The sequence below is a fragment of the Cetorhinus maximus genome, chromosome 27, assembly GCF_964194155.1.
Source record: "Cetorhinus maximus chromosome 27, sCetMax3.hap1.1, whole genome shotgun sequence".
NCBI lineage: Eukaryota > Metazoa > Chordata > Chondrichthyes > Lamniformes > Cetorhinidae > Cetorhinus > Cetorhinus maximus.
Genome location: NC_135905.1, coordinates 2,152,772 through 2,180,365, shown reverse-complemented (window position 1 = coordinate 2,180,365; position 27,594 = coordinate 2,152,772). Strand labels below are relative to the sequence as shown.

Below are 27,594 nucleotides of genomic sequence, written 5' to 3'. Positions count from 1 at the left end.
ATCCCTAACCATGCTCACTGTGCCCCCCAGACCACTAACCATGCTCACTGCCCCCAGACCCCTAACCATGTTCACCGCCCCCCCCAAACCCCTAACCAGGCACAGCCCCTCCCAGACCCCTAACCATGCTCACTCCCCGCAGACCCCTAACCAGGCTCACTCCCCGCAGACCCCTAACCAGGCTCACCCCCCCCAAACCCCTAACCAGGCTCACCCCCCCCCAGACCCCTAACCATGCTCACTGCCCCCAGACCCCTAACCATGCTCACCCCACCCCCCCAGACCCCTAACCATGCTCACTGCCCCCCAGACCCCTAACCATGCTCACTGCCCCCAGGCCCCTAACCATGCTCACTGCCCCCCAGACCCCTAACCATGCTCACTGCCCCCCAGACCCCTAACCATGCTCACTGCCCCCAGACCCCTAACCATGCTCCCCCCACACCCCCAGGCCCCTAACCATGCTCCCCCCACACCCCCAGGCCCCTAACCATGCTCACTGCCCCCAGACCCCTAACCATGCTCACTGCCCCCCAGACCCCTAACCATGCTCCCCCCACACCCCCAGGCCCCTAACCATGCTCACTGCCCCCAGACCCCTAACCATGCTCACTGCCCCCCCCCAGACCCCTAACCATGCTCACTGCCCCCAGACCCCTAACCATGCTCACTGCCCCCCCCCAGACCCCTAACCATGCTCTACCCCCCAGACCCCTAACCATGCTCACACCCCCCCAGGCCCCTAACCATGCTCACTCCCCACCAAACCCCTAACCATGCTCACTGCCCCCCAGACCCCTAACCATGCTCACTGCCCCCCCAGACCCCTAACCATGCTCACTGCCCCCAGACCCCTAACCATGCTCACTGCCCCCCAGACCCCTAACCATGTTCACTACCCCCCAGACCCCTAACCATGCTCACTGCCCCCAGACCCCTAACCATGCTCACTGCCCCCAGACCCCTAACCATGCTCACCCCTCCCCAGACCCCTAACCATGCTCACTGCCCCCCCAAACACCTAACCATGCTCACTGCCCCCAGACCCCTAACCATGCTCACTGCCCCCCAGACCCCTAACCATGCTCACTGCCCCCCAGACCCCTAACCATGCTCACTGCGCCCCCAGACCCCTAACCATGCTCACCCCTCCCCAGACCCCTAACCATGCTCACTGCCCCCAGACCCCTAACCATGCTCACTGCCCCCAGACCCCTAACCATGTTCACTACCCCCCAGACCCCTAACCATGCTCACTGCCCCCCAGACCCCTAACCATGCTCACTGCCCCCCAGACCCCTAACCATGCTCACTGCCCCCCAGACCCCTAACCAATCTCACTCCACCCCCCCCACCCCCCCACCACCCAGGCCCCTAACCATGCTCACCCACCCCCAGACCCCTAACCATGCTCACTGCCCCCCCCACAAACCCCTAACCATGCTCACCCACCTCCAGACCCCTAACCATGCTCACCCACCTCCAGATCCCTAACCATGCTCACTGTGCCCCCCAGACCACTAACCATGCTCACTGCCCCCAGACCCCTAACCATGTTCACCGCCCCCCCCAAACCCCTAACCAGGCACAGCCCCTCCCAGACCCCTAACCATGCTCACTCCCCGCAGACCCCTAACCAGGCTCACTCCCCGCAGACCCCTAACCAGGCTCACCCCCCCCAAACCCCTAACCAGGCTCACCCCCCCCCAGACCCCTAACCATGCTCACTGCCCCCAGACCCCTAACCATGCTCACCCCACCCCCCCAGACCCCTAACCATGCTCACTGCCCCCCAGACCCCTAACCATGCTCACTGCCCCCAGGCCCCTAACCATGCTCACTGCCCCCCAGACCCCTAACCAGGCTCACTGCGCCCCCAGACCCCTAACCATGCTCACTGCCCCCCAGACCCCTAACCATGCTCCCCCCACACCCCCAGGCCCCTAACCATGCTCACTGCCCCCAGACCCCTAACCATGCTCACTGCCCCCCAGACCCCTAACCATGCTCACTGCCCCCCAGACCCCTAACCATGCTCCCCCCACACCCCCAGGCCCCTAACCATGCTCACTGCCCCCAGACCCCTAACCATGCTCACTGCCCCCCCCCAGACCCCTAACCATGCTCACTGCCCCCAGACCCCTAACCATGCTCACTGCCCCCCCCCAGACCCCTAACCATGCTCTACCCCCCAGACCCCTAACCATGCTCACTGCCCCCAGACCCCTAACCATGCTCACACCCCCCCAGGCCCCTAACCATGCTCACTCCCCACCAAACCCCTAACCATGCTCACTGCCCCCCAGACCCCTAACCATGCTCACTGCCCCCAGACCCCTAACCATGCTCACTGCCCCCCAGACCCCTAACCATGCTCACTGCCTCCAGACCCCTGACCATTCTCACTGCCCCCAGACACCTAACCATGCTCACTGCCCCCCAGACCCCTAACCATGCTCACTGCCCCCAGACCCCTAACCATGCTCACTGCCCCCCCAGACCCCTAACCATGCTCACTGCCCCCCAGACCCCTAACCATGCTCACTGCCCCCAGACCCCTAACCATGCTCACTGCCCCCAGACCCCTAACCATGCACACTGCCCCCAGACCCCTAACCATGCTCACTGCCCCCCAGACCCCTAACCATGCTCACTGCCCCCAGACCCCTAACCATGCTCACTGCCCCCCCAGACCCCTAACCATGCACACTGCCCCCAGACCCCTAACCATGCTCACTGCCCCCCCAGACCCCTAACCATGCTCACTGCCCCCAGACCCCTAACCATGCTCACTGCCCCCAGACCCCTAACCATGCTCACTGCCCTCCAGACCCCTAACCATGCTCACTGCCCCCAGACCCCTAACCATGCTCCCCCCTCCCCCCCAGACCCCTAACCATTCTCACCCCCCCCAGACCCCTAACCATGCTCACCCACCGCCAACACTCTTCCTCCGTCACTGCCCAGCATTGCTGACTGTTCCGACCATGGCTGAACAGGAGCTGCAGATGTCAGAAGGTGAGTCGGGAGTGGGTGTGATAGGGAGTGAAATTTGTCAGGCGGGTTATGGGGTTATGGAGGTGCAGGGTAAGCCTGGGTGGGGGTGGTCGTGATGGGGGGGCAGGGGTTGAACAAGGCTGGGGAGGGTGGGCAGGGGTTGGCTTAGAAGGGGGAGGGTATCAATTTTGCCAGGAGGAAGGTAAAATTGTCGGGAGACGGGTGAAAATTGCCAACAGGTATGAGGAGCAAGAGTGAGCGGGATTGTCGGGGGCGAGGGTTGTCGGGGGCGAGGGTTGTCGGGGGCGAGGGTTGTCGGGGGCGAGGGTTGTCGGGGGCGAGGGTTGTCGGGGGCGAGGGTTGTCGGGGGTGAGTGTTGTCGGGGGTGAGGGTTGTCGGGGGTGAGGGTTGTCGGGGGTGAGTGTTGTCGGGGGTGAGGGTTGTCGGGGGTGAATCTTGTTTGGGATTAATTTTGTTGGGGGTGGTGCTGCTGAACAGGGTGAACCTTGTTCTGGTTGCCATTGTGCTTTGACAGTCCAGCTGATTTACTTGCTTTATTGATGGATTTACACTGCTCAGCAGGCTGACAGCTACTGTGACAAACTCTAAGTAAATCCATGTAAAAGCCCGGAGAGGGATAGTGTAAACAGGCCACGTCTGTGTGATTCCGGCCATCTGATCCCACAGTCATAGTTAAGTGTGCAGCAATCTGGGCAGGGAAAGTATAGAATCTGAAGTTTAAAGTTGCCATGTTCAGTACTGTGCATGTGCACTTCCCCAGGGTCCTGAGGCACATCAGCGACCAAAGCTGAGTGTTTGCCTCGCCCCAGACCCAAAGATTGGTGCCCCTGACCGCACTTTAGGAAGGGGAGAGAGGGTACAGAGAAATGTTACTGGAACTGTACCAGAGAGCAGTTACCTGGAGAGATTAGTGGAACAGGAATTATTCTCCTTACAGCAGAGAAGGTTAAGGGGAGATTTGATAGGGATGTTCGAATACTGACACAGTAAATAAGAAAAAACTGTTCCAAATTGGCAGAATGATTGAAAACCAAAGATCACAGATAAATGGCAAAAGAACTAGGGCAGGGATGATGTTTCCTTAGACAGCGAGTTGTTCTGACCTGGAATGGGCTGCCTGAAAGGATAGCGGAAGCAGATTTAAGGGTAACTCACAAAAGGGAAGTGGATAAATCCTCAGAGGAGAAATGTGTGCAGTGCTGTGAGGGGGGAGCCAGGGAATGGGATTAATTGAACAATTTCCCCTAAGAGTTGGCACAGGGAAATGTCTCCTTCTGTGCTGCACCATTCTATGATTCTAGTAAGTGGGAATTCAATAAATATAAAAAACATATTTTTGGGTGTTCAGACACAGCAAGGAATGAGATTGAAGGGTAGTGGATTAAAGGCTTTAGTGGAGGAGTGACACTGACTGCACTGAAAAAGATATACAATACTGAGCTGAAAGGGCTGCTTTGGTCCCTACATTTCAATTCTCTTATTTCCCACTAGAGGGAACTCTATCACTGCCTGAAGCCACTGACAATTGGAAGGTCACCTTGCTCTGCTATACAACAAACACAATCCTAACAAGTGAATCTGTGCTCATTCATGGGTAGTTCAACCCAGAATGATGGCACTGTCACAAGTCTCCTTTCTGCCAACTTTCTCCCTCGAAGCAGCAGTTGCTCTGCTCTAGTTGTGAGTGTGACACACTGTTAGGGCTGAATACAGGCAGCTCTGGTCTGTAGCTGTGTGTGTGTAACGACTGATATACAAGCGCTTGATGGTGTCCAGCAGCTCTCTGCTACTTTGCCAAGTTCCTATTCTTGTATGAGCCTGGGCCCAGTTTGCAATAAGCTATTCACCTATGGAGGCTGTCCGATTTTCATCCTCACCAACATCCAAACACGGGGATTTTACAACAAAAACAGAAAATGCTGGAAAATCTCAGCGGGTTTGACAACATCTGTGGAGAGAGAAACAGAGTTAACGTTTCAAATCCGTATGACTCTCCTTCATAGCTGAAGGGAAGTAGAAATGTGGTGAAATATAAACTGTTTATGGGGGTGGGACAGGTGGAGCTGGATAGAGGGTCAGTGATAGGTGGAGGCAAAGGAGAGATTGTGACGATGTCAGAAACAAAAGGTCAAAGGGTTGTTAATGGTGGGGGTTCTGGCTAAAGGAGGTGCTAATGGTGACATTAAGAACAACTTCAGACCATGAACTCTCTCCTCCATCCCCACCCCTGTTTTGATTCCCCCCTTTTTTCTTATTCATGTTTATTTTTTTCCCACTTATTTTCATTATTATTATTTTTTAAATGTATTTCCATTTGTACTCATTGTTTTATCCCCAGCTTTTAACCTTTTCGATCTTTTTTCCCACCACCGTCCCCTCTCCCCACCCCCACTAGGGCCACCTGTCACTGTCCAGGGAGCTTACCCTGGTCCGGCCATTATCACATTCTGCTTTCCGCTCTTAATGTCACCATTAGCACCTCCTTTAGCCAGAACCACCACTATTAACAACCCTTTGACCTTTTGGTTATGACATCGTTCACAACCTCTCCTTTGCCTCCACCTATCGCTGACCCTCTATCCAGTTCCACCTGTCCCACCCCCTTTAACAGCTTATATTTCACCACATTTCTAATTCTCTTTAGTTCTGATGAAGAGTCATACGGACTCGAAACGTTAACTGTGTTCCTCTCTGCAGATGCTGTCAGACTTGCTGAGATTTTCCAGCATTTTTTGTTTTGGTTTCAGATTTCCAGCATCCGCAGTATTTTGTGTGTATTTCACATCTGGGAGGAAAACTGGGGAACCCGGCTGGTTTTGTTTCACCCCCCCCTAGCTCAGGAGCACTGAGGCCTTTTACATCACTCCACCTACCCCTGTGGCAGAGTTTATCCCCCTGACCGGCAACCAACTCTGGGATCTTTAGGCCTTCAGTTCACATGTTCTGTGTCACACTTCACCCAGCTCAGCTATGCCTATCGTGTGAGGGGTCAATGCTAAATGCCAGCTTACTTCGACTGTACCAGTCCTCGGTCCAGTATCCTCTGCTTGATTTCCTTGATATGCAACGGCCTCCCAGCCTCTTCCAGAACAATCTGTAATTAAACATGCAAACACTTTTCAGCAGTTTCAAGTATCAGAATTCCCAACTCCGAAGGCAGGACTGAGATACAAGTGAAATTTACAGCTGAGGTTTAAAGTAAAACCTGATTGAGAAAGGTCTTGTGGGAAGTTTGTGCTAATAACCGGTGGGAGCTGTTAATGCTGAGTGTGGAACACTCTCCATTTCAGGTACACTCGGGTTAGCAGCAAACACTCCTAACTGAGACCCAGGACTGAGACTTTGAGAAAAAGCTCTTTTTATTCTGTTTCAATCTCCAACCCCGGACTGAGTGCCGTTTTGCCGGGGCTCCTGGATATTTGATGGAATGCTGCCTGGGAAAGTTCCCACCTCCCCTGACCCTCGGCTGCGGTGCTGATGTCAGGATCGAGGTCAGGATGAGATCTGGACCAAAGTCATTCTGATGGGAACACTGACTGAATGAGCATCAGCGAGCAGGTTAATGGTTAATAGGTGTTCCCTGATGACACTATTGCAGACTCCTTCCATCACTTTCCTGGTGATGGGAGGCTGGTAGAGCAGGAATTGGCTGGTGTGGATTTATCCTGTTCTGTGTAGATATGGGACAGATGGAAAATCTTCCATTTTTTAACGTCTGAACTGAAACAACTTGGCTAAGGCAGACCCCAGCTCCAAGGCAACGGTAGTGTACTGGAAATGTTACTGGACTAGAGTCCAGACATCTGGACTAACACTCTGGAGACATGAGTTCAAATCCCACCACGGATCCTCCTCCTCTTTCAGGTACCACGTCCTAACATAGAAAATAGAAGCAGGAGTAGGCCATTCGGCCCTTCGAACCATGGACTTCAATCTGCAGTGGTTTGCTGCTGCCTTCTGCAGTATGACTGACCAGGAAACTCTCCCACTCTTTACCACCTGCCATCAAGTGTCTTGGAAGGATTTACAGGCTGATGATCAGCCTGTTTGGCCACATTATGAACGCAGCTTCCCTGGCCATCAAGCCCTGAAATGGGACTTGAACCTGGAGCTTCTGGGCAAGAGGTCGAGACACCGCGGCTGCTCCACAAGACCTCCCAGCTCCCACCACAGCTGCTGGTGAAATTTAAATAATAAAGAGCTAATCTCAGTAATGATGATCATAACACTATCGGATTGACATGAAAAACCATCGGATTTAGTAATGTCCCTTAGGGAATGAAATCTCTCGACCTTATCCAGTCCGGTCTACATGTGACTCCAGGCCCACAGCAATGAGTTTGATTCTTAGCTGCCCTCTGCAAGCCTTCTTAAGGGCAATTAGGGATTGGCAACAAATGTTGTCCTTGCCAGTTACACTAACATCCCATGAACGAATAATTTTTAAAAACCCACTGGTTAGAGCGAGCCACTCCCCTGGTCAAACTCTTCCTGCAACTGTTTTGCTCAATATTCCCTACTCTCGAATTGCTTGTAACGGTCGCTCTGGCTGTTTCATGGCCACTTGTTTTCCCCTCTCTGTCTATGGCTCTCCTATGGTGCCCACGGTGAGTCTCTATCTGCATCAGGCTCTTTTTCTGTTATTTTGTAAACCTCACGTCCTGTCTGTGCTCTCGTACCTACCCGGCAATGCGACTCGGACACGCTCTTCTGCACTGAGGTAGTCCATTTCCAAACTGTTTTTTAAATCCTAGGGTACGCACTGAGACAGCCAATAAGCGGCCGGTCAGAGGAGGGTATCAGAATTCGATAAAGATTGTTGGGATTGAAGATGAGGCACATGACCACACGGTAGGAATAGAAGGCCGGTGTATGGATACTCAGGTGAGCAGAGGAGGGAGTCTGAGAGGACACAGGGGGCTGAATGTAGGTGCCTCTACCCAGCCCATGTGTTACTGTGCGCAGCACCGAGCATCAATAGCTCCTTCAGCGGTCTCATTGCTGTTTGATAACACGACTGATGACTCCTTCCATCACTTAACTGATGATAGGGGTGGAAAGAGAGATAACTGATCATTTAGATCTATTCCCTGAGGATAGGACAAAGCCGGGCAGTCTTCCCCATTTGAGGTAAATGCCAGTGACATGACTGCACTGGGACAGTTTTGCGAGGGGAGAGCCTAGATCTGCAGTAATCCAAGGAAGCACTGGTGATCCAATCATTCTCAGCATGAAGGGCAATATACAACAATAACAGTGCGTACCTGCGCAGCGTCCAACCATGTCATGTTTGGCTTGTCACTCACATCAGTTGTTGGTTCACTAGTTGGGAAAAATAAAAAATATACTGTTTTTCATCATATTCTCTAATGATCTGTGTGCTGAAAATATTGATAAGCTATCATCAGGCTGTCAAGGATAAAAATGAAGGAAGAGGAGTGAATCAGGAGACAGCAGTTCAACGCTTCCCAAACTATTTCCATACGTGACCCCAGTTTAACACCTGAAAATTAACATGACCCCAGACACCAGCAAAAATAAAACAGCATAGTAACATTCAGTGTATAATTATTAAAGTTCACCTATTATAGATCAACTTCATTAAAATATGAACGTCTGTGTTTTCAAAGTACTTTGTATGAATGTTACTATTTTATATATTCACAGGTGAAGCCTTCTCTCTCTCTCTCTCTCTCCCACACACACCAACCCCCCACCCCCGCATCCCAAACTCCCTCACCTTCTCTCCCCACCCCACTCACTCACTCACTCAGAGCCCCTCTTCCCAACTCCCTTGCCCCTCTCCCCCCCACCACCCCCGCTCACTCACTCACTCAGCAGCCTGGCCTTTCTAACAGCCTTACAGCAACACAGAGCTGCCCTGGAGCTCCACAAGCCCCTTCATGTCCAAGCCGCCAAGGCTGAAAGCCAGCGGCGACTCACTATAATCAGCTCGGGCTCCGCTGCTCCCTCCTGGGTAAGTTGTCCATTTGTCCTATTTTGCAAAAACTCCTAGTGTGATTCGGTCCAAACGAAGAACTCGTATTATAAACAAAAAGTTTACCCCGTCTGTATCAGCAGCAGGAGAAAGTTGTCAAATTAAGTTCGGAATACTAATTAATCTAAACCAGATCGTTCTGAGTCTACTTCCTAAAAGTGCTTTGGTTAATGAATAACACCTTTCCCAATAACTGCATATCTCACTCTCAATGTGCTGAAGTTGCATTTTTTAAAGAAAAATTCTTGTGAGGTTTTTCTTGGCCAAGTATTGAAACGTCAGGCATTTTAAAGCTAATTACAGTTTAACATCTCCCTGAATAAAGGAGAAAACCTTCCTGTCTAACCAGCTTCTTTAATGCAGCAAAAAATTCTGTAACTTCTTTTACTGCCAGAGATCAGAAGTCATCGACCTTCACATGCTCCCTTCCAGTGCACAAGTATAAACATCTCACTCGCTTTTGGCTGGACAAACCAATAAATAACGCAGTGCGGCATCTACTTCACCAACACTGGGAATTTCCAGTTTTGACACATCTTCATTTCTATCCTCAGCAGCAACCGTTTCCAGAGAAATGAATTCTTCATCAGACTCAGCTCCACTTCCCCCGCCCTGGGCCTGCCAAAACCCAGCTCCACACTTCTCCCCACCTTCCCCCCGCCCCAGACCTGCCAAACCCCTTCTCCACCCAGCTACCCCCTCCCCACCACAAGCCTGCCAAGGCCTGTGGCTTCACCAAGCAACCAGTAGCAGAGCGTGCCCTCGCCGCAGGATCAGCGACAGTTCCCCCGCCTGCTCCCAGCCCCATTCGTTATTGGCAGAGTGAGAGAGAGGTTTTTATGGGCTTTCTTTGAAACACGCTCCTTCGTTGGAGGGGGCAGCAGCCAAGGGGAGGGGATTCCGAGCGCGGAATTCCGTTATCCAAAGACAGAATTCCACTAAATGGCAGAAATTCCTCGTCTCTGAAAACGCCACATAACAGGCTTGTCAAAGTTAGAGCCCACGGAATGAAAGGCAGAGTATCAGCATGGATACAAAGTTAGCTGAGCGACAGGAAAGAGGGAGTCGTGGTGAACAGTTTGTTTATCGGACTAGAGGAAGGGAGATAGTGGGGTTCCCCAGCAATGGCCCCTGCTTCTCTTGAACTAGACTTGGGCATAAAGGACGCAATTTCAAAATTTGCAGATACACAAATCCTGGAAGCATTGTAAAGCGGTGAGTGGAAGGACTAGGACCACAGCTATGCTAGGAAAAAGCGAGGGTCACAGCTTTTTCTGATATAAGTGAGGTGGATATTGGAATACAGAGTAAAATTTCAAAATCTGCTGATGAGGAGAATGTCCACATATTGCGCCTTTTTCAGCTGAACAATAGCTTGGGGGGCGGGGGGGGCAGCCATTCCCTGGTACATTCCCCATGACAATGCCTTGACCAGAGTCAGCCTGTCTGCTTTGAATTTGAACAATAGCTGGGCAGTTAACTCTTCCCTGCTGCACTGTCCATGGCAACACCTCCCCCAATTAGGGTCCACTTGCCAACCAATCAGCACTCTCTTCTCATGCAGTATAAATTGTTGTTCCCTTTACTGTTGATATCCTTGCACCTGTCCTGATGAATGCAAGATGAAAAGCTTTGATAGCAAGTCTCCTTCTTCAGTGACACTCAACTTTTGAACTGTAGCCACTAGTGTAATGTCAATTTGCATACAGCAAACCCCCTCAAACAGTAATGTGATAAATGAGCAGATAATTTGGTTTAGTGGTGCTGATTGAAGGGTAAGTGTTGACCAGGACATCAACATGAAAGGAGAAAACAAAGCGTGACTGAAAAGCATGAGTAATTCTACCGTGACCTCCCATTAATAACAGTTAACGTTTTTTAACTGAAGTGTAGTCAGACACGCTCCCCCAGTAATGACACACACTGCACTTACAGCTAAACTTACCTTTCCAACGCTTCACTGGTTCCAGACAAAATTGTCACATTATCGAGGGCTGGGAAAAGAGAATAATTCCCCTGTCCATCGTGGTCTATTTCAGATTCAAAGTTGGATAGAGAATTCATGGTGTCAATGGGAGATAGCGATGTCTCTGGAGAATGACTGCTTGTGGACTGTTCAGGGCAAAAACACACAGCCACAATTAATTTTAAAATTCACTGCTTTATACCCAAGGCTTCACTAAAATACTTAATGTTTTGATCGGTGTCTGACACCACGACAGTGTTGTCACTCACGTCAGCTTGGCTACAAATCAGGGCTTTTTTAAGCTTTTCTGTTGACCCTGAGAGGTAAGAGTCTGGCTTTAGGATTTCAGTGCAGTGTAATGGTGGGCACGTGGGATTTCCACTCCACTCCCATTTGAAAAGTGCAAGAGACTGCAGTACAGTGGTGTTCTGGCACTGGACTTCCTTAGTTCATATTCCACACAGCAAGTTTTACATGGAGTTAGATCGACTCCACAGGACAGAAGTAGGTCAGTTGGCCCAAATGGACTCTTCCCACCCAATTTCATCACAGCCTACCAGTATATCCTTCTATTCCTTTCCCCCTCATCTGTTTAATCGAGCTTCCTACACATATATCTATCTATGCCTCAACCGCTCCATGTGGTAGCAAGTTTCACGTTCTAACTACTCTCTGTGTAAGTTGCACCCCAATTTGGCCTCGTCATGAACGCACCTTTGCTTGATCATTGAGTCCTGGAGTGGGTCTTGAACCTGGAGCTTCTGGCTCAGAGGCAGGGACACTACCCACTGCTCCACAGGACCCCCTATTCTGCTTCACCCACATGAAAAGATAACATGAGATTTTAAGCTATCAAAGGTTGAAATACTTGAAACTGAGGTTCTAGCTTTTGGCAGTTCAAGGATAAGTAGGAATCCTAGTCTCACCTGGTGATTTTTGTTGTTAGCTGATCTGTAACCCACCGATCGCACAACTACACACTCTCTGCTGGCGAGAAAGCTCAGCCTGGGAACAGACATCATTAACTAAAATGATAATGATGAAATGATTGGAACACCCTCTCCTGGTGCATCAGTAATACTCACTTAACAACCAAACACTGAGCAAGGAGTGTTTAATACTGAAATGTTGTCAAATATTCAGTGATAGTGTAGGAGATGATGGAAAGTTGATAAGGCAATAGATGCAGTCCAACATGTCCTCGTTGTGTACCAATGGCTTTAAGGAATAAGTGAAGGAAAACCTGAATGGTCAGAGAGGACTTCATTGCTCCTGTAACAATGCTGTGGATTAGTTTGAAGGTGATCGTACTGAAGGAGCACAGCAGACTACGTATCTGCTGAGATCTTAGAGACTTAAAAAAAGCCAACTATTGTGAGCATTCTGCTTTGCTGGCTATTGAGGATGTAGCTATGTGCCTACTTGCTGCTAAAGTTTTCACAATTCTCAATGTCCACAGCGGGTCTGGGCATGAGTCTCAGAGCAACCTCATATCTAAACACGTTCCACACACCTTATGGGCAATATCAACAGAAATGTGTTTCATTTAGGATCAGCTCAGAATCAGAAATCTTCCAATACAAGATGGTGGAAGGGCTGGCGGGGTTAGAGGTCATTGCAGGTGATTTTATAACATTTGGGTTTGGAGACACATTCGAAGAAGCAACTCGAGCCCATCACACCTGTAAGCTTCTCTTCATCGATGGACCAAACACAGCGCGGTCTTAAACGTGGACAAACTGAAATGTTGTAGACAAGGACACGGGAGCAGGAGGAGGCTGCCTACTCCCTGGGGTGTGTTCCATCATTCAATGGGATCATGGCTGATCTGCGGCCTAACTCCATATACCCACTTTCATCCCTTATTCCCGGACAGCTTAGTTACCAAAAAATCTAACAATCTCACATTTAAATTTAGCAATTCACCTCCCATCGATTGCCATTTGTGAAAGAGAGTTTACCCTGCTTTGTGAAGTTAATCTACAACCCCATGCATCTCAGTCTGGCCTTGAAGCAGCACTGGTGCAGAATGGACAACCAGTTTTCTATGCGTTAAGAGCATTAACATCAGCAGAGAGGTGATAGAAACAGATTGAGAAAGAGTTTGTACTGATTGTGCTCCCCTGCAATACACGTGAAGGCTGAGTCGATGGCGAGGACATTGTGAATACTGAAATGGATCATCACCAAATTGATATTCAAGTGAGAGTAATGTGTGACAGCATTCGTAATGCACAAGGAATTCATAGTGTCAGTCACCCACAGTGAACACACACTGGCAGAGAAGGTTGTGAGTCTGTGACCGCCTCTATTGGCACAGGGTGTCCACAGACAATACATTGTAAAGTGTGTTATCAGTTTGGTTCATCACAGTTCTCCAAGTAAGGAGCTGTCAATGACAGTACAAGATTGTGGTTAGGGCTCAGTCAAAGGCTGACCTTTGTGAGATACATGGCTATACTCTGCTCGTCGTGTGTGCTTCCTACAGTAACTTCATCGAACATGTGAACAAGGAGCAGGAGTAGACCATTCAGCCCCACTTCAGCTGCTACCTGACATTCTGAGAGAACTGAAGAGAACGTTTGCAAGATTTGGACAACCAGACATCCTCGTAGCTGATAACAGTCCACAATTTGCATCAGCAGAATTTGCAGTGTTTGCCAACACATGAGGAATTAAACATCACCTCACTAGCCATCTAAATCTAAAAATGCAGTCACGATCACAAAACGACTCTTCCTGAAATGCAAGGAGCCCAGTCAACCAGCTTCTGGCTCGATTAGATTGATGTAACACGTTGAGCGAGTGGGGAAGTACAAGCAATGCAGAGAGACTTGGCTCATGGGTGCAAGACAGAACTTCCAACAATGGGAATACTCCTGTAGCATCAATATTCAGCTGGGGAAGGCCACGCATAAACTAGTCAACATGAAGCAACAGCAGCAACAGGAATGACAGGAATGTTAAACACCCCGGGCTACAGTACAGATAAATCTTCCTGCACAGAGTATTTGGAATCCTGGAACTGCATCGGAGTGCAACTCTGCCCTCAGTGACCAGAGGCACTGGGGTACAACTCTGCCCTCAGTGACCAGAGGGATCGGGGTGCAGCTCTGCCCTCAGTGCCCAGAGGGATCGGGGTGCAGCTCTGCCCTCAGTGACCAGAGGGATCGGGGTGCACCTCTGCCCTCAGTGACCAGAGGGATCGGGGTGCAGCCCTGCCCTCAGTGCCCAGAGGGATCGGGGTGCAGCTCTGCCCTCAGTGCCCAGAGGGATCGGGGTGCAGCTCTGCCCTCAGTGCCCAGAGGGATCGGGGTGCAGCCCTGCCCTCAGTGCCCAGAGGGATCTGGGTGCAGCTCTGCCCTCAGTGCCCAGAGGGATCGGGGTGCAGCTCTGCCCTCAGTGCCCAGAGGGATCGGGGTGCAGCCCTGCCCTCAGTGCCCAGAGGGATCGGGGTGCAGTTCAATGCCCCCAAGTGTCATAACAAATGAATGTGCTAATGAGCCACCTATAAACGCACTCCAAGATTGAGTACTTTTCTGAAATGCAGTTCCCCAGCTCCACAGTCTCCAATTCAAGTAACAACACAGAAAACCTCAAAGGTTGGATATTCAGATACCAACGACCCATGCCAGCTCAGGAAAATAGCACCAGTCTCCATCTCCAAGGGTGGTCTACTTACTCCTTCAGTAGCTGTTTTGGATTATGCGCTTATACAGTTCTCAGCACTGGCTCCTTGCAGGAGGACTCTCGTTTAAACTGGGATTCTTAATAAAACGCACATTTGATACTCAACATTTGTCTACTCCATAAAGCAGTAACAGCAGTGTGGCCCAGTCACTGATGCTGGGGACAGTGAGGGGATTTGAAGTTATTTATCCTCGCAGACAGTTCACACGGCTGCTCAGGTCCCGGTGCAGCACTGAGAGCTTTTCATTATTATTTGCGATTTGTGGACTGAGGTGGTCAGTATTTATTGCCCATTCACAAGGATCTGAGCCAAGGGGTGAGGAAGCGGAGGGAGAAACACACCAGCCTCAGGCTGGGATTGGGGCCGGATTAGAGCTGAGCTGACACGGGCACTGGGGGGTCCACAAGACAAATGTCCAGTGCTCAGGAGGATCAGGCTGAAACCCAGCCCCCTGCAGCTGGGGCAGTGCCCACAGGGATCGGGGCGCAGCTCTGCCTCAGTGACCAGGGAGTGGGCTCAGGGTGCAGCTCTGCCCTCGACGCGCAGGGAGTGGGATCGGGGTGCAGCTCTGCCCTCGGCGCGCAGGGAGTGGGATCGGGGTGCAGCTCTGCCCTCGGCGCGCAGGGAGTGGGATCGGGGTGCAGCTCTGCCCTCGGCCCCCAGGGAGTGGGATCGGGGTGCAGCTCGGCCTTCAATGCGCAGGGAGTGGGATCGGGGTGCAGCTCTGCCTTCAGCGCACAGGGAGTGGGATCGGGGTGCAGCTCTGCCCTCGACGCGCAGGGAGTGGGATCGGGGTGCAGCTCGGCCTTCAATGCGCAGGGAGTGGGGTCGGGGTGCAGCTCTGCCCTCGACGCGCAGAGAGTGGGATCGGGGTGTAGCTCTGCCCTTGATGCGCAGGGAGTGGGATCGGGGTGCAGCTCTGCCTTCAGCGCACAGGGAGTGGGATCGGGGTGCAGCTCTGCCCTCGACGCGCAGAGAGTGGGATCGGGGTGCAGCTCTGCCCTTGGTGCGCAGGGAGTGGGATCGGGGTGCAGCTCTGCCCTTGGTGCGCAGGAAGTGGGATCGGGGTGTAGCTCTGCCTTTGGCGGGCAGGGAGTGGGATCGGGGTACAGATCTGCCCTTGGTGCGCAGGGAGTGGGATCGGGGTGCAGCTCTGCCCTCGGCGCACAGGGAGTGGGATCGGGGTGCAGCTCTGCCCTCGGCGCGCAGGGAGTGGGATCGGGGTGCAGCTCTGCCCTCGGCGCGCAGGGAGTGGGATCGGGGTGCAGTTCTGCCCTCGGCCCCCAGGGAGTGGGATCGGGGTACAGCTCTGCCTTCAATGCGCAGGGAGTGGGATCGGGGTGCAGCTCTGCCCTCGGCGCCCAGGGAGTGGGATCGGGGAGCAGCTCTGCCTTCAATGCGCAGGGAGTGGGATCGGGGTGCAGCTCTGCCTTCAGCGCACAGGGAGTGGGATCGGGGTGCAGCTCTGCCTTCAGCGCACAGGGAGTGGGATCGGGGTGCAGCTCTGCCCGCAATGCGCAGGGAGTGGGATCAGGGTGAAGCTCTGCCCTCGGCGCGCAGGGAGTGGGATCGGTGTGCAGCTCTACCAGCGGCGCGCAGAGATCGGAATCGGGGTGCAGTTCTGCCCTCGACACGCAGGGAGTGGGATCGGGGTGCAGTTCTGCCCTCGACGCGCAGGGAGTGGGATCGGGGTGCAGCGCTGCCCTCAGTGCGCAGGGAGTGGGATCGGGGTGCAGCTCTGCCCTTGGCACCCAGGGAGTGGAATCGGAGTGCAGCTCTACACGCGGCGTGCAGGGAGTGGGATCGGGGTGCAACTTTGCCCTCGGCGCGCAGGGAGTGGGATCGGGGTGCAGCTCTGCCCTCGGTGTGCAGGGAGTGGGATCGGGGAACAGCTCTGCCCTCGGTGCGCAGGGAGTGGGATCGGGGTGCAGCGCTGCCCTCAGTGCGCAGGGAGTGGGATCGGGGTGCAGCTCTGCCCTTGGCACCCAGGGAGTGGAATCGGAGTGCAGCTCTACACGCGGCGTGCAGGGAGTGGGATCGGGGTGCAACTTTGCCCTCGGCGCGCAGGGAGTGGGATCGGGGAACAGCTCTGCCCTCGGTGCGCAGGGAGTGGGATCGGGGTGCAGCTATGCCCTCGGACCCCAGGGAGTGGGATCAGGGTGCAGCTCGGCCTTCAATGCGCAGGGAGTGGGATCGGGGTGCAGCTCTGCCTTCAGCGCACAGGGAGTGGGATCGGGGTGCAGCTCTGCCCTCGATGCGCAGGGAGTGGGATCGGGGTGCAGCTCTGCCCTCGGCGCGCAGGGAGTGGGATCGGGGTGCAGATCTGCCTTAGGCGCCCAGAGAGTGGGATCAGGGTGCAGTTTTGCCCTCGGTGCCCAGGGACTGGGATCGGGGTGCAGCTCTGCCCTTGGTGCGCAGGGAGTGGGATCGGGGTGCAGCTCTGCCCTCGATGCGCACGGAGTGGGATCGGGGTGCAGCGCTGCCCTCAGTGCGCAGGGAGTGGGATCGGGGTGCAGCTCTGCCATCGGTGCGCAGGGAGTGGGATCGGGGTGTAGCTCTGCCTTTGGCGGGCAGGGAGTGGGATCGGGGTGCAGCTCTGCCCTCGGCGCGCAGGGAGTGGGATCGGGGTGCAGCTCTGCCCTCGGCCCCCAGGGAGTGGGATCGGGGTGCAGCTCGGCCTTCAATGCGCAGGGAGTGGGATCGGGGTGCAGCTCTGCCCTCGGCGCGCAGGGAGTGGGATCGGGGTGCAGCTCTGCCCTCGGCGCGCAGGGAGTGGAATCGGGGAGCAGCTCTGCCTTCAATGCGCAGGGAGTGGGATCGGGGTGCAGCTCTGCCTTCAGCGCACAGGGAGTGGGATCGGGGTGCAGCTCTGCCTTCAGCGCACAGGGAGTGGGATCGGGGTGAGCTCTGCCCGCAATGCGCAGGGAGTGGGATCAAGGTGAAGTTCTGCCCTCGGCGCGCAGGGAGTGGGATCGGTGTGCAGCTCTACCATCGGCGCGCAGAGATCGGAATCGGGGTGCAGTTCTGCCCTCGACACGCAGGGAGTGGGATCGGGGTGCAGTTCTGCCCTCGACGCGCAGGGAGTGGGATCGGGGTGCAGCGCTGCCCTCAGTGCGCAGGGAGTGGGATCGGGGTGCAGCTCTGCCCTTGGCACCCAGGGAGTGGAATCGGGGTGCAGCTCTACACGCGGCGTGCAGGGAGTGGGATCGGGGTGCAACTTTGCCCTCGGCGCGCAGGGAGTGGGATCGGGGTGCAGCTCTGCCCTCGGTGCGCAGGGAGTGGGATCGGGGTGCAGCTCTGCCATCGGTGCGCAGGGAGTGGGATCGGGGTGTAGCTCTGCCTTTGGCGGGCAGGGAGTGGGATCGGGGTGCAGCTCTGCCCTCGGCGCGCAGGGAGTGGGATCGGGGTGCAGCTCTGCCCTCGGCGCGCAGGGAGTGGGATCGGGGTGCAGATCTGCCCTCGGCCCCCAGGGATTGGGATCAGGGTGCAGCTCGGCCTTCAATGCGCAGGGAGTGGGATCGGGGTGCAGCTCTGCCTTCAGCGCACAGGGAGTGGGATCGGGGTGCAGCTCTGCCCTCGATGCGCAGGGAGTGGGATCGGGGTGCAGCTCTGCCCTCGGCGCGCAGGGAGTGGGATCGGGGTGCAGCTCTGCCCTTGGTGCGCAGGAAGTGGGATCGGGGTGTAGCACTGCCTTTGGCGGGCAGGGAGTGGGATCGGGGTGCAGCTCTGCCCTCGGCGCGCAGGGAGTAGGATCGGGGTGCAGTTCTGCCCTCGGCCCCCAGGGAATGGGATCGGGGAGCAGCTCTGCCTTCAATGCACAGGGAGTGGGATCGGGGTGCAGCTCTACCTTCAGCGCACGGGGAGTGGGATCGGGGTGCAGCTCTGCCCTCGACGCGCAGGTAGTGGGATCGGGGTGCAGCTCTGCCCGCGATGCGCAGGGAGTGGGATCGGGGTGAAGCTCTGCCCTCGGCGCACAGGGAGTGGGATCGGGGTGCAGCTCTGCCCACGGCGCACAGAGATCGGAATCGGGGTGCAGTTCTGCCCTCGACACGCAGGGAGTGGGATCGGGGTGCAGCTCTGACTTCAGCGCGCAGGGAGTGGGATCGGGGTGCAGCTCTGCCCTCAAGGCGCAAGGAGTGGGATCGGGGTGCAGCTCTGCCATTGGCGCCGAGGGAGTGGGATCGGGATGCAGCTCTGCCCTTGGCGCCGAGGGAGTGGGATCGGGGTACAGCTCTGCCCTCGGTGCGCAGGGAGTGGGATCGGGGTGCAGCTCTGCCCTTGGCGCCGAGGGAGTGGGATCGGGGTGCAGCTCTGCCCTCGGTGCGCAGGGAGTGGGATCGGGGTGCAGCTCTGCCCTTGGCGCCGAGGGAGTGGGATCGGGGTGCAGCTCTGCCCTCGGTGCGCAGGGAGTGGGATCGGGGTGCAGCTCTGACTTCAGCGCGCAGGGAGTGGGATCGGGGTGCAGCTCTGCCCTCAATGCGCAAGGAGCGGAATCGGGGTGCAGCTCAGCACTTGATGAACAGAGAGTGACATCGGGGTGTAGCTCTGCCCTCGACGCGCATGGAGTGGGATCGGGGTACAGCTCTGCCCTCGGTGGGCAGGGAGTGGGATCGGGGTGCAGCTTTGCCCTCGGCGCCCAGGGAGTGGGATCGGGGTGCAGCTCTGCCCTTGGCGCCCAGGGAATGGGATCGGGGTGCAGCTCTGCCCTTGGCGCGCAGAGAGCGCGATTGGCGTGCAGCTCTGCGCTTGATGACCAGAGAGTGAGATCGGGGTGGAGCTCTGCCCTCGGCGTGCAGGGAGTGGGATCGGGGTGCAGATCTGCCTTAGGCACCCAGCGAGTGGGATCGGGGTGCAGCTCTGCCCTCGGTGCGCAGGGAGTGAGATCGGGGTGGAGCTCTGCCCTCGGCGTGCAGGGAGTGGGATCGGGGTGCAGCTCTGCCCTCGACGCGCAGGGAGTGGGATCGGGGTGCAGCTCTGCCCTCTGCGCGCAGGGAGTGGGATCGGGGTGCAGCTATGCCCTCGGCGCGCAGGTAGTGGGATCGGGGTGCAGCTCTGCCTTTGGCGAGCAGGGAGTGGGATCGGGGTACAGCTCTGCCCTCGGTGCCCAGGGAGTGGGATCGGGGTGCAGCTCTGCCCTCGGCGTGCAGGGAGTGGGATCGGGGTGCAGATCTGCCTTAGGCACCCAGCGAGTGGGATCGGGGTGCAGCTCTGCCCTCGGTGCGCAGGGAGTGAGATCGGGGTGGAGCTCTGCCCTCGGCGTGCAGGGAGTGGGATCGGGGTGCAGCTCTGCCCTCGACGCGCAGGGAGTGGGATCGGGGTGCAGCTCTGCACTCTGCGCGCAGGGAGTGGGATCGGGGTGCAGCTCTGCCCTCGGTGCGCAGGGAGTGGGATCGGGGTGCAGCTCTGCCCTTGGTGCGCAGGAAGTGGGATCGGGGTGTACCTCTGCCTTTGGCGGGCAGGGAGTGGGATCAGGGTACAGCTCTGCCCTCGGTGCGCAGGGAGAGGGATCGGGGCAGCTCTGCCCTCGGTGCGCAGGGAGTGGGATCGGGGTGCAGCTCTGCCCTCGGCGCGCAGAGAGTGGGATCGGGGTGCAGCTCTGCCCTCGGCGCACAGAGAGTGGGATCGGGGTGCAGCTCTGACTTAAGCGCACAGAGAGTGGGATCGGGGTGCAGCTCTGACTTCAGCGCACAGGGAGTGGGATCGGGGTGCAGCTCTGCCCTCGACGCACAGGAAGTGGGATTGGGGTGCAGCTCTGCCCTCGGCGCGCAGGGAGTGGGATCGGTGTGCAGCTCTGCCCTCGGTGCGCAGGGAGTGGGATCGGGGTCCAGCTCTGCCCTCGGTGCGCAGGGAGTGGGATCGGGGTGCAGCTCTGCCCTCGGCGCACAGGGCGTGGGATCGGGGTGCAGCTCTGCCCTCGGTGCGCAGGGAGTGGGATCAGGGTGCAGCTCTGCCCTCGGCGCGCAGGGAGCGGAATCGGGGTGCAGCTCTGCCCTCGGCGCGCAGAGAGTGCAACTGGGTGCAGCTCAGCTCTTGATGACCAGAGAGTGACATCGGGGTGCAGCTCTGCCCTCGGCGCGCATGGAGTGGGATCGGGGTGCAGCTCTGCCCTCGGTGCGCAGGGAGTGGGATCGGGGTGCAGCTCTGCCCTCGGCGCCCAGGGAGTGGGATCGGGGTGCAGCTCTGCCCTTGGCGCGCAGAGAGCGCGATTGGCGTGCAGCTCTGCGCTTGATGACCAGAGAGTGAGGTCGGGGTGGAGCTCTGCCCTCTGCGCGCAGGGAGTGGGATCGGGGTGCAGATCTGCCTTAGGCGCCCAGAGCGTGGGATCAGGGTGCAGTTTTGCCCTCGGCGCACAGGGAGTGGGATCGGGGTGCAGCTCTGCCCTTGGTGCGCAGGAAGTGGGATCGGGGTGTAGCTCTGCCTTTGGCATGCAGGGAGTGGGATCGGGATACAGCTCTGCCCTCGGTGCGCAGGGAGTGGGATCGGGGTACAGCTCTGCCCTCGATGCGCAGGGAGTGGGATCGGGGTGAAGCTCTGCCCTCGGCGCGCAGGGAGTGGGATAAGGGTGCAATTCTGCCCTCGACGCACAGGGAGTGGGATCAGGGTGCAGTTCTGCCCTCGGCGCGCAGGGAGTGGGATCAGGGTGCAGCTCTACCCGCGGCGCGCGGGGAGTGGGATCAGGGTGCAGCTCTGCCTTTGGCACACAGGGAGAGGGAGCGGGGTGCAGCTCTGCCCTCGGCGCACGGGCAGTGGGATCAGGGTGCAGCTCTCCCTTTGCCACACAGGGAGAGGGATCGGGGTGCAGCTCTGCCCTCGGTGCGCAGAGATCGGAATCGGGGTGCAGTTCTGCCCTCGGCGCGCAGAGAGTGGGATCGGGTTGCAGCTCTGACTTCAGCGCACAGGGAGTGGGATCGGGGTGCAGCTCTGCCCTCGGCGTGCAGGGAGTGGGATCGGGGTGCAGCTCTGACTTCAGCGCACAGGGAGTGGGATCGGGGTGCAGCTCTGCCCTCGACGCACAGGAAGTGGGATTGGGATGCAGCTCTGCCCTCGGCGCGCAGGGAGTGGGATCAGTGTGCAGCTCTGCCTTCGGTGCGCAGGGAGTGGGATCGGGGTGCAGCTCTGCCCTCGGTGCGCAGGGAGTGGGATCGGGGTGCAGCTCTGCCCTCGACGCGCAGGGAGTAGGATCGGCGTGCAGATCGGCCCTCGGCGCCCAGGGAGTGGGATCGGGGTGCAGCTCTAATAGCGGCGCGCATGGAGTGGGATCGGGGTGCAGCTCTGCCCTTGGCGCCCAGGGAGTGGGATCGGGGTGCAGCTCTGCCCTCGGTGCGCAGGGAGTGGGATCGGGGTGCAGCTCTGCCCTCGGTGCCCAGGGAGTGGGATCGGGATGTAGCTCTGCCTTTGGCGTGCAGGGAGAGGGATCGGGGTGCAGCTCTGTCCTCGGCGCGCAGGGAGTGGGATAAGGGTGCAATTCTGCCCTCGACGCACAGGGAGTGGGATCAGGGTGCAGTTCTGCCCTCGGCGCGCAGGGAGTGGGATCGGGGTGCAGCTCTGCCCTCGGCGCACAGGGCGTGGGATCGGGGTGCAGCTCTGCCCTCGGTGCGCAGGGAGTGGGATCAGGGTGCAGCTCTGCCCTCGGCGCGCAGGGAGCGGAATCGGGGTGCAGCTCTGCCCTCGGCGCGCAGAGAGTGCAACTGGGTGCAGCTCAGCTCTTGATGACCAGAGAGTGACATCGGGGTGCAGCTCTGCCCTCGGCGCGCATGGAGTGGGATCGGGGTGCAGCTCTGCCCTCGGTGCGCAGGGAGTGGGATCGGGGTGCAGCTCTGCCCTCGGCGCCCAGGGAGTGGGATCGGGGTGCAGCTCTGCCCTTGGCGCGCAGAGAGCGCGATTGGCGTGCAGCTCTGCGCTTGATGACCAGAGAGTGAGGTCGGGGTGGAGCTCTGCCCTCTGCGCGCAGGGAGTGGGATCGGGGTGCAGATCTGCCTTAGGCGCCCAGAGCGTGGGATCAGGGTGCAGTTTTGCCCTCGGCGCACAGGGAGTGGGATCGGGGTGCAGCTCTGCCCTTGGTGCGCAGGAAGTGGGATCGGGGTGTAGCTCTGCCTTTGGCATGCAGGGAGTGGGATCGGGATACAGCTCTGCCCTCGGTGCGCAGGGAGTGGGATCGGGGTACAGCTCTGCCCTCGATGCGCAGGGAGTGGGATCGGGGTGAAGCTCTGCCCTCGGCGCGCAGGGAGTGGGATAAGGGTGCAATTCTGCCCTCGACGCACAGGGAGTGGGATCAGGGTGCAGTTCTGCCCTCGGCGCGCAGGGAGTGGGATCAGGGTGCAGCTCTACCCGCGGCGCGCGGGGAGTGGGATCAGGGTGCAGCTCTGCCTTTGGCACACAGGGAGAGGGAGCGGGGTGCAGCTCTGCCCTCGGCGCACGGGCAGTGGGATCAGGGTGCAGCTCTCCCTTTGCCACACAGGGAGAGGGATCGGGGTGCAGCTCTGCCCTCGGTGCGCAGAGATCGGAATCGGGGTGCAGTTCTGCCCTCGGCGCGCAGAGAGTGGGATCGGGTTGCAGCTCTGACTTCAGCGCACAGGGAGTGGGATCGGGGTGCAGCTCTGCCCTCGGCGTGCAGGGAGTGGGATCGGGGTGCAGCTCTGACTTCAGCGCACAGGGAGTGGGATCGGGGTGCAGCTCTGCCCTCGACGCACAGGAAGTGGGATTGGGATGCAGCTCTGCCCTCGGCGCGCAGGGAGTGGGATCAGTGTGCAGCTCTGCCTTCGGTGCGCAGGGAGTGGGATCGGGGTGCAGCTCTGCCCTCGGTGCGCAGGGAGTGGGATCGGGGTGCAGCTCTGCCCTCGACGCGCAGGGAGTAGGATCGGCGTGCAGATCGGCCCTCGGCGCCCAGGGAGTGGGATCGGGGTGCAGCTCTAATAGCGGCGCGCATGGAGTGGGATCGGGGTGCAGCTCTGCCCTTGGCGCCCAGGGAGTGGGATCGGGGTGCAGCTCTGCCCTCGGTGCGCAGGGAGTGGGATCGGGGTGCAGCTCTGCCCTCGGTGCGCAGGGAGTGGGATCGGGATGTAGCTCTGCCTTTGGCGTGCAGGGAGAGGGATCGGGGTGCAGCTCTGTCCTCGGCGCGCAGGGAGTGGGATAAGGGTGCAATTCTGCCCTCGACGCACAGGGAGTGGGATCAGGGTGCAGTTCTGCCCTCGGCGCGCAGGGAGTGGGATCAGGGTGCAGCTCTACCCGCGGCGCGCGGGGAGTGGGATCAGGGTGCAGCTCTGCCTTTGGCACACAGGGAGAGGGATCGGGGTGCAGCTCTGCCCTCGGCGCGCAGGATTGGGATCGGGGTGCAGCTCTACCCGCGGCGCGTGGGCAGTGGGATCAGGGTGCAGCTCTCCCTTTGCCACACAGGGAGAGGGATCGGGGTGCAGCTCTGCCCTCGGTGCGCAGGGAGTGGGATCGGGGTGCAGCTCTGCCCTCGACGCGCAGGGAGTAGGATCGGCGTGCAGATCGGCCCTCGGCGCCCAGGGAGTGGGATCGGGGTGCAGCTCTAATAGCGGCGCGCAGGGAGTGGGATCGGGGTGCAGCTCTGCCCTTGGCGCCCAGGGAGTGGGATCGGGGTGCAGCTCTGCCCTCGGTGCGCAGGGAGTGGGATCGGGGTGCAGCTCTGCCCTTGGCGCACAGGGAGTGGGATCGGGGTGCAGCTCTGCCCTTGGCGCCCAGGGAGTGGGATCGGGGTACAGCTCTGCCCTCGGTGCCCAGGGAGTGGGATCGGGATGTAGCTCTGCCTTTGGCGTGCAGGGAGAGGGATCGGGGTGCAGCTCTGTCCTCGGCGCGCAGGGAGTGGGATCGGGGTGCAGCTCTGCCCTCGACGCACAGGGAGTGGGATCAGGGTGCAGTTCTGCCCTCGGCGCGCAGGGAGTGGGATCAGGGTGCAGCTCTGCCTTTGGCACACAGGGAGAGGGATCGGGGTGCAGCTCTGCCCTCGGCGCGCAGGATTGGGATCGGGGTGCAGCTCTACCCGCGGCGCGCGGGCAGTGGGATCAGGGTGCAGCTCTCCCTTTGCCACACAGGGAGAGGGATCGGGGTGCAGCTCTGCCCTCGGTGCGCAGAGATCGGAATCGGGGTGCAGTTCTGCCCTCGACACGCAGGGAGTGGGATCGGGGTGCAGCTCTGACTTCAGCGCACAGGGAGTGGGATCGGTGTGCAGCTCTGCCCTCGACGCGCAGGGAGTAGGATCGCGGTGCAGATCGGCCCTCGGCGCCCAGGGAGTGGGATCGGGGTGCAGCTCTAATAGCGGCGCGCATGGAGTGGGATCGGGGTGCAGCTCTGCCCTTGGCGCCCAGGGAGTGGGATCGGGGTCCAGCTCTGCCCTCGGTGCGCAGGGAGTGGGATCGGGGTGCAGCTCTGCCCTTGGCGCCCATGGAGTGGGATCGGGGTGCAGCTCTGCCCTTGGCGCCCAGGGAGTGGGATCGGGGTGCAGCTCTGCCCTCGACGCCCAGGGAGTGAGATCGGGGTGCAGCTCTGCCCTCGGTGCGCAGGGAGTGGGATCGGGGTGCAGCTCTGCCCTCGGCGCCCAGGGAGTGGGATCGGGGTGCAGCTCTGCCCTCTGCCCCCTGGGAGTGGGATGGGGGTGCAGCTCTGCCCTCGGCGCGCAGGGAGTGGGATCAGGGTGCAGCTCTGCCCTCGGCGCCCAGGGAATGGGATCGGGGTGCAGCTCTGCCGTCGGCGCCCAGGGCATGGGATCGGGGTGCAGCTCTGCCCTCGGTGCGCAGGGAGTGGGATCGGGGTGCAGCTCTGCCCTCTGTGCGCAGGGAGTGGGATCGGGGTGCAGTTCTGCCCTCGGCGCCCAGGGAGTGGGATCGGGGTGCAGCTCTGCCCTCGGCACCCAGGGAGTGGAATCGGGGTGCAGCTCTGCCCTCGGTGCGCAGAGAGTGGGATCGGGGTGCAGCTCTGCCCTCGGTGGGCAGGGAGTGGGATCGGGGTGCAGCTTTGCCCTCGGCGCCCAGGGAGTGGGATCGGGGTGCAGCTCTGCCCTCGGTGGGCAGGGAGTGGGATCGGGGTGCAGCTTTGCCCTCGGCGCCCAGGGAGTGGGATCAGGGTGCAGCTCTGCCCTCGGCGCCCAGGGAATGGGATCGGGGTGCAGCTCTGCCCTCGGCGTGCAGGGAGTGGAATCGGGGTGCAGCTCTGCCCTCGGCGCGCAGGGAGTGGGATCGGGGTGCAGCTCTGCCATTGGTGCGCAGGGAGTGGGATCGGGGTGCAGCTCTGCCTTAGGCGCCCAGGGAGTGGGATCAGGGTGCAGTTTTGCCCTCGGTGCCCCGGGACTGGGATCGGGGTGCAGCTCTGCCATTGGTGCGCAGGGAGTGGGATCGGGGTGCAGCTCTGCCTTAGGCGCCCAGGGAGTGGGATCAGGGTGCAGCTCTGCCCTCGGTGCCCAGGGAGTGGGATCGGGGTGCAGCTCTGCCATTTGTGCGCAGGGAGTGGGATCGGGGTGCAGCTCTGCCCTTGGTGCGCAGGAAGTGGGATCGGGGTGTAGCTCTGCCCTCGGTACCCAGGGAGTGGGATCGGGGTGTAGCTCTGCCTTTGGCGTGCAGGGAGTGGGATCGGGGTGCAGTTTTGCCCTCGGTGCCCCGGGACTGGGATCGGGGTGCAGCTCTGCCATTGGTGCGCAGGGAGTGGGATCGGGGTGCAGCTCTGCCCTTGGTGCGCAGGAAGTGGGATCGGGGTGTAGCTCTGCCCTCGGTGCCCAGGGAGTGGGATCGGGGTACAGCTCTGCCCTCGGCGCCCAGGGAGTGGGATCGGGGTGCAGGTATGCCCTCGGTGCCCAGGGAGTGGGATCGGGGTGTAGCTCTGCCTTTGACGTGCAGGGAGTGGGATCGGGGTACAGCTCTGCCCTCGGTGCCCAGGGAGTGGGATCGGGGTGTAGCTCTGCCCTCGGTGCGCAGGGAGTGGGATCGGGGTGCAGCTCTGCCCTCGGTGCGCAGTGAGTGGGATCGGGGTACAGCTCTGCCCTCGGTGCCCAGGGAGTGGGATCAGGGTGTAGCTCTGCCTTTGGTGCGCAGGGAGTGGGATCGGGGTGTAGCTCTGCCTTTGGTGCCCAGGGAGTGGGATCGGGGTGTAGCTCTGCCTTTGGCGTGCGGGGAGTGGGATCGGGGTGCAGCTCTGCCCTCGGTGCCCAGGGGGTGGGATCGGGGTGCAGCTCTGCCCTCGGTGCCCAGGGGGTGGGATCGGGGTGCAGCTCTGCCCTCGGTGCCCTCCTCCCCCTCGCTCGGATTGGCCATTTCCTGGAGCTTTCATCACATGACCACCCCCACCCCGCGCGAGACTCCCGGGCAGTCCGGTAGAGTTGGCAACCCCCGAGCACCCGCCCAGCCGGTGCCCCGAGAGCGGGCCAGGCGGGACAGGAAAGTGCGGTGGAAGCGCTGGGCCCCGCGGGGGAGACTCACCACCGGCAGGAGGATGGGGGGTTTGTGCCCGTGTCGGAGCTGCTCCTTCCCGTGGATCATCGGCGACTTGTGGAGAATCTCCCCTTCCGTCTCCAGACTGTGAGACTCCATAACGGAGCCGAACGGAGTGAGGCCGGGTCGGCGGCAGCGGGAACTCGGGGACGGGGGGGACTCGGGCCTTCCCGAGGCCGCTCGGGGAGACTCGGGTGTTTCCGGCGCCGCTCGGGTATTTCCGGCGTCCTTGAGATTCGGTTCCTGCAGCTTGAACCTTTAAAGGGGCCTCGAGTCCCCTGCTCAACAACAACAAGGTTTGTTTATATAGCGTCTTTAATGTAATAAAAGATTCCAAGGAGCTTCACAGGGGAATTATAATCAGAATATGACACTGAGCCACATAAGGAGATATTAGCTAAGCTGACCAAAAGGTTGGTCAAAGAGGTTTTAGAGGAGAAAAGTGATATAGAAATGCAGAGAGGTTTAGGGAGGGAATTTA

General features: G+C 58.5%; 1 protein-coding gene across 5 annotated transcripts in view; it reads right to left on the bottom strand.

Moving 5' to 3' along the window:
• tbrg1 (transforming growth factor beta regulator 1) overlaps positions 1-27,295 on the bottom strand; it is a 103,610-nt gene extending 76,315 nt beyond the window's left edge. For 4 of the 5 annotated variants that reach the window (XM_078530533.1, XM_078530534.1, XM_078530536.1 and 1 more), the window contains exons 1-4: positions 27,102-27,295; positions 10,962-11,128; positions 8,283-8,340; positions 6,030-6,112 (exon numbers count right to left, since the gene is read on the bottom strand). In XM_078530533.1, coding sequence (XP_078386659.1) covers positions 6,030-6,112; positions 8,283-8,340; positions 10,962-11,128; positions 27,102-27,212 — 419 coding nt within the window. In that variant the 5' untranslated portion in view covers positions 27,213-27,295. The remainder of the gene's footprint in view (positions 1-6,029; positions 6,113-8,282; positions 8,341-10,961; positions 11,129-27,101) is intronic. The other variant, XM_078530538.1, reaches the window with a different exon arrangement.
• Positions 27,296-27,594: the final 299 nt, after the last annotated feature.